Raw genomic sequence first — 6,461 nt, 5'->3', positions numbered from 1 at the left:
GGGGTCTTGCACTACTACAGGACTGTTACATGTAATCTTTAATCTCTGAATTGATTGCTTCTGGATGTACCAATGAGCCTATACAGTATCAGCTTCAGAATCAAACTTAAAACAGCATCTGACATCAAAACAACGAAGAAAGGAATATATATGCAGACGAACATTCATATGTATCTTTGTTTTCCTTACCTGTGCCCCCAAATCATTGTAAAGAAATTTCAATGCTGTCAGCTGTTCATCCATCCCTTTGGGATTATCTGTCTGTTGTTTCTGTACAATTTGTCTTCCTGTCTTGATGACGGTTTCAACCTCCAATTTCACCTCACTGAGGGTCTTATAGAGTTTCTAAAAAACAGATATGTATATTGATCAATTTGTAGTGCAGATTTTCAGACTGATTGATCTGGGGACTTGACCATCAGTTTGCACTTAAACTCTGAGCTATGAATTCAGAGCAAGGTCTGTCAAGAAGATTTCAAACTCCTGATGATCTGTATTTTACTCTAGTTTTAACTTTCACACATACACAAAGAATTCTCTCAATAATTTAGCAGTGTTTACTTCATAACAACACTACATGTGGCAAGATTAAAATTGTAATCTGTACTTGGTCTTATTTGTTTTATTCAAATACTAAGAAATAAGCAAACTTGCATCTGGGGTGATGCTTCTAGGTAAAAAAAAAGATGAGCCAGGGAAGGGAGTTTATAAAAACTCCGCTGTTCCACCACATCTGTGATCAACAATCCACTACTTTAAGGTCCATTTTCTCACCCAGAAGAATTAGAGGTTTTCAGTTATCAATTGTTCTGTTGGCATTTTGTGAAGCATTGTAGCAGTTCCACCACGACTTAAAGCACAATTCCCTCAGGAGAGAATTACACGCGAGAAGAATCACATAAGAAAGGAACACCCACAAACACGAGTTAAGAACATTGCGTACTTACCATGCAGCTGTCTAGGTGAGTTTGGATTACATCTGGGTCAGTATCCTTCACATCCAAGACATGAAGCTCTGCTTTTACACCATCTAACACCCGCTTGCAATCCAACATGCGCTGCTCAAAATTGGCTGGTTTCTGGAAAAGCTGATACTTTGTAGATACTTCACGAAGTTTTCTCTGTTTTAATTAATATTATGTTGAAAGATTGATTTAAATACATATCTGCACTTGAAAAATAACATTTAACGCACCTTCTCCCACACATTCCAGCTTGCCTCTCAAGCCACTACAACTCAGTATACATGCCAACACTAGTTGCTGATGATAAATTCCATCACCTATACCCAATCTCCACTTGAGGTGCATGACAGCTATAATTTGTGTCATACATTTTCAAATTATCTATTCCACTAAAATATAGACTCTTTCTGACTTTCAGCATTTACCCCATGATATTTTGGAATTTAAACTCCCTTTTTCAATTCACCTAGTGCTACTTGTTTCCTAATGAGAGCATGTAAAGGCATATACTATTACTTCAAAGGTTCGGTTGACTGCACCAAGCAATTTTTAGGCTGACAACAGCAGTGTGTAATTGAAATCCAGAAGCTCTTCACATAGTGCAACTCTCATTTTTACCTGCAAAGCATCCAGCTGAGTTCCACCACGGGGAGACCTGCATTCGGGAGAAGCAGGAGGGAAAAAGCGAGCACTTTTCTTGAGCTCCTCTAAGGTGGATTCATGAGCTGCAATCTCAGCTTGAATTTTCTGCCATGTCATAATATAGGAAAAAAAAAATGTTACAAAATTACTTGCACTGAGGGGAAGGGGAACTTGCTTACCACCTGCTACCCATCAGAAATAAAACCACTCTGTAAAAGTTAAACGCTACCAGCATTATTTTAAATATTCTGGCTCTGGTGAAAACTTGCTAAATTGAAAGCCATTAAGATTGTTATTTAATATGACCTTCTCAAAACTGAAAAACAAGCCATATTTCAAAAGTTATTACCTAGTACATCAGCACAGGCTTAAATTAAGTCTTCATGAATTACTAAGTCTAGGCTGATCACCATCATGGGATATTGCAAAATGCTTTTGTAGTGAAAAGCTATACTGGAATACCTGGGCCTCCTGGGGCATCTGAAAGGCATCTACCCTATCAGTCAGGTAAGATGTCAGCTGTCTATCCAGCTCCACTAAGTTTTCCTGCAAGACCTGCAACATGTGGTCTGTTTCTCGCATAGTCTGAAGCTGTTGTTCCAAGACGATCTGCCGGCTCACTGCCTGAGTGGGACAGAAAGGTAAGGCAAGATGAAGCAGTAATTCAATACGAATTATACTAAACTTTCTCAAAACAAGGTGGGAGACACCTCAAAAATCCTATGCTAGGAGGACTGTCTAACAAGAACAACAGTGAGCCCTAAAAGGCAATAATTTTTTTAAGCCTGCTATGATTCATACCGGTAACTGATAAACAGTGGCACAGAAGGAGAGTTCCGCTGCTAGATATACAGGATAGTGAAAACGGGTCTCTCCTGTCACCTTGGAAAGATATTCTTCTGTTAAGAACATACTGGTCTCAAAAACTAGCTATTTAATAGGAACCAGGGACTTTGTAAAATGCTACAGATCAATATTGTTTGATGTGTAAAATTGCTCATTTTCTTTCAAAACAAACTCTGTCTTTCCATTACAGCGTGTAAAGAGAGGTTCACAGTTCCTTCCCTCCACTGCCTCTCCCTTCAACAGGAAAACTAAGTTCATCTGAGACATCACTACTTGCAGGGGCACACAAATTCCCCACTATCAATGCATGCACAGATCACTGAGTGTGTAAATACAGACAGATGTGGAAAGTTGTCAATAGACCGGTGTGTCAGCACTGCAGCTGCCAAAGCCACTAATTTTTATATGGCAATAAAGTACTCCTGTAACAGGAAAAACAACAATAAATGCTAACTGAAATGATAGTACATAGCCCCCCACTGAGGGCACTGCATTCATGTTCCTTACTGTAATGAGGATGAACTGAAATTCCATCTATAGCTACACTTCAACAGGGTCAGAAATACAATTTGGCAGGGGTCTGTATTATCAGGATACAGAACATAAGCTACAAATTTATGCAATCCGAAATGCAGCTCCGAAATGCAGTCTTCCTCTACTCATTAAATCTAGAAAAGATTTCCATATGCAAAAAGGAAGGGGACAGCATAATAGATGGGGAATTAGAAGAACGTTTTCCTTCTGCTCCATTTTTCAGCGTGACTTTCCTAGCTAGTTCAAAGAGTAAAAAAAGCACATATTCGTTCTTACAGTTAGTGAGCAGCTCATCATAAACAGTAGCAAGGAAATATTAACCTCAGTTATTGAACTGCCGCCTTGAGACTGGAATTGCCTTTGTCAAAGTTACCTGGAAAAATTCCAGGGGGTCTCACAGTGCAAGAGTGTGCAAGCACGCAAAACAAAACCTGACTCAAGTCAGGGGAAAAAAAAATAAGTATCTTGCTCTTAAGAGCATTATTCTAAATTGAAAACAGCTGACAACATTGTGAAGGTTTTTCCTCTTTTCCTGTGTTGCTGTCCTGCATGTATGAATTCAGCTCTCCAACAGGAATCATTTCAGGCCACTGAGCTACAAAAACTACTACAACCCTGCCCTCAAATTCTTACCAAGTGACTCAGTTCCTCATAGCGGGCATTGAAAGTCTCCAATTTTTCACTGATGATATCATCAAGAATTCCTCCATCAATCAGTGTCTGCCCAAGTTCCCGAATCTGGGTTCGATTATCAGCTGGATGACGCAGGACTGATTCCAGGGACTAATTAGCAAAGAAAGTTTTAAAGGTCAGGATACTGGATATTATTTCAGAGGTAGAAATACAGCTGCATGCACAGAAGTTTTACACTTAAATGTCTTGAGACACTCTAAAAGCATGAATTAGTTATGGCTTAATCCACGATAGCACAAGACATACTGTGGTATTTTCCTTTAGATAATTAAACTTTACAGCACTTCTTGCCTATTCATATCATTTCATACTATAGTCATGGAAGGAAACCATCAATTTACACACGACAGGACAGAGCATACGAGTCTATCATGATACCAAATATGGCACAATCACGTACAGCAAAATTCCACTTTTGGTGGAGGATCTTACAAATACGCATTCCAGATTCAGGGTAGCGTGTTCATTCAACCTGAAGGATCGGAAAATTCACCACAATATTCTACTCAAGTGTGTAATTCGTGGGTTTTTTAAATGGAGCTATCTGAAAATCTACCAACCCAATAGAACGATTACAATACCTCAAGAGCATCATTGACAGCATCCAACTTCTCAGGCAGATTTTCTGTCATCTGCACCCTTTCTTCAAGATTGTTTAGCCAAGCTGTTTCTAAATCAAGATACTGAAGCAGCTCAATCCAACAGGACCACACCTCCTAAGAGCACAGAAAGAACATAGATTGGTCTAAAATATCAGGCACAGCTCATATACCCTCTGAACAGCTGACAGAAATTATGTTTGACACATTAACTTAAAATGGGCAAGTAGAAAATATTCAAAAACACATCATGACACCGTAAGTTCTAGAAGGAAAGACCTGCAACTCTAGCAGCAAGATAAATAGGAAAACATGCAAAGTACAAAAAGGAGTCTCAAAACTCATACTAAAACTATAACTAACATCCAGATTCATGATTTAAGAATGTAACAAAATGCATCCACTCCTCTTGAAACATAAGGCACGAACAATCTACTCCCAGATTATAATTAACATGTTCTAATCATGATCATAGTTCAACCTTTAATATGAGAAGATTCTTTTTGTCATTTTGGAAGACACACGGGTGGGTAACAGAGCTGTGAGACAAAGTTACTTATTTGCACAAATGTTGGTTATAATACAGACTACAAAAGCAAGTTTAGATGGTGTCTCATGGATTCTAAGGATGTTATTTCAAGGGAAAGTAATCTTGGAAAGCAGCCACAGCAAAATGCATTTATGTAGAAGCTACTGGATTCAGAAACAAAATTTGACATTTTTCAGTGTATTTCCCCATTCATCTTCTGCCACTTGCCTCCATTTTAACTGAGAGCATTAATTCTTACCTCCAAAGTGTGGCACTTCCCCCGTATCCGATTGCAGAGTAGCTGGTAGTTCTCCAGCACAACATTCAGCTCAGTCGCCAGGTCCTGACCACTAGACGGCACTTTGGCAGCCAACATCTTGATGTTGTCTTTGAGAATCTTCACCCGCACCTCTTTCTGCAACACATCCTCCTTCGCTCTCTATCCAAAGAAATTTATTACACAATCAGCCCTCAATTGCTATATGGTCAGCTATTCACTAATTGAACAAAAGATCAACAGTTTAATCTTGGAAGTATTTGCTGCCAAAGTATTCTTCGGTCTGAGTGAAACAAAACACGGCACTAACTTGCACGGGATTCGGATTGTATTAGCAAGTGTTGACAAATCCCTCTTTATTAAACATACAGACTTATTTACCGTTTATGGTTTGTTCATTAAAAATCTATAATTCAAAGCAAAAAAGATTAATTCAGTGCTATTTATACGCTAGCATTCAGATATGAAAAATAGAAATGAATGAGGAAAAAGAAAAGGTTTGCTGAAAACAATCATATCGGGGAGAAAAAGGTAGGGTGAATTTAGAGCAGCTATTACTATCCAGCAAAGATGATGTAATTACCCCAGACATGTGCAACTACAAAGTTGAGACCTCTTCTACAGCTGTTGGGTGCATTAGAGGAACGTGCAAGAAGGTCAACCAGAAGAATTCCTTCAACCCAACTGCACTCAGAGGAGCTTGGGAAACATACAGGATAAGCTTCTGCCCTAGTCAAAACTCATAAAGCAGGATCGCTGGAAGACACATCATGGTGACCTGTCTCTGTTGAGACAGCTAGAGGCTTCAGAAATAGAGGCTGCCCATCTCTCCCTTTTCAGGTTTCAAGGACAGTTTTATGAAGCTGAAATACTTCTGATACATGAAGGCACTGCATTTTATGGTAGAATTTACTACATGACAACATTAATGTTACACACATGGTTCTAAATGTAAGGCAATTTTAAAAATGCCAGTTAATAGAAGTTCAAAGACTGAAAAAGTCTGGGGAATGTATTTATGTCAGGATTCTCAAAAACCATCTACCCTCATCTTAAACTTACTCCTTCAAACGTCAGCAGGAGTTTCACACTCCATTCAAATGAGAGCAGAATTAAGCAAGCCCAAAGTTTTCAAAACCTTATGTAAAAAAGCTCCTGGTCAAATACACAGTGTTCTTCCCCTGTCCTAAAAGTAGCCTCAGCATAATATTCTTACTGCAAATGAAAAAGATCTGCAAGTGTTACAGTAAGATTTCTGGCTCACTGACATATCTGCCAAATTTGAAAGTACAGAATATAATCTGGATTTCACAAAGGTAAATGTGCTCCAAGTCTCTCAGATTTGCCAATGAAAAGAGCATCTTTTCTTGGCTTGT

General features: G+C 38.8%; 1 protein-coding gene across 1 annotated transcript in view; it reads right to left on the bottom strand.

Annotated features, from left to right (window-relative positions):
* LOC104500853 (utrophin-like) overlaps positions 1-6,461 on the bottom strand; it is a gene marked incomplete at its 5' end in the record, with an annotated part of 19,733 nt that overhangs the window by 9,973 nt on the left and 3,299 nt on the right. The window contains 7 exons of the mRNA XM_010144574.1: positions 190-345; positions 948-1,121; positions 1,584-1,712; positions 2,070-2,231; positions 3,621-3,770; positions 4,262-4,396; positions 5,068-5,247. Of these exons, the coding sequence (XP_010142876.1) occupies positions 190-345; positions 948-1,121; positions 1,584-1,712; positions 2,070-2,231; positions 3,621-3,770; positions 4,262-4,396; positions 5,068-5,247 (1,086 nt within the window). The remainder of the gene's footprint in view (positions 1-189; positions 346-947; positions 1,122-1,583; positions 1,713-2,069; positions 2,232-3,620; positions 3,771-4,261; positions 4,397-5,067; positions 5,248-6,461) is intronic.

The sequence above is a fragment of the Buceros rhinoceros genome, unplaced genomic scaffold (assembly GCF_000710305.1).
Source record: "Buceros rhinoceros silvestris isolate BGI_N320 unplaced genomic scaffold, ASM71030v1 scaffold16221, whole genome shotgun sequence".
Lineage (NCBI taxonomy): Eukaryota > Metazoa > Chordata > Aves > Bucerotiformes > Bucerotidae > Buceros > Buceros rhinoceros.
This window is presented reverse-complemented; position numbering and strand designations above follow the sequence as displayed.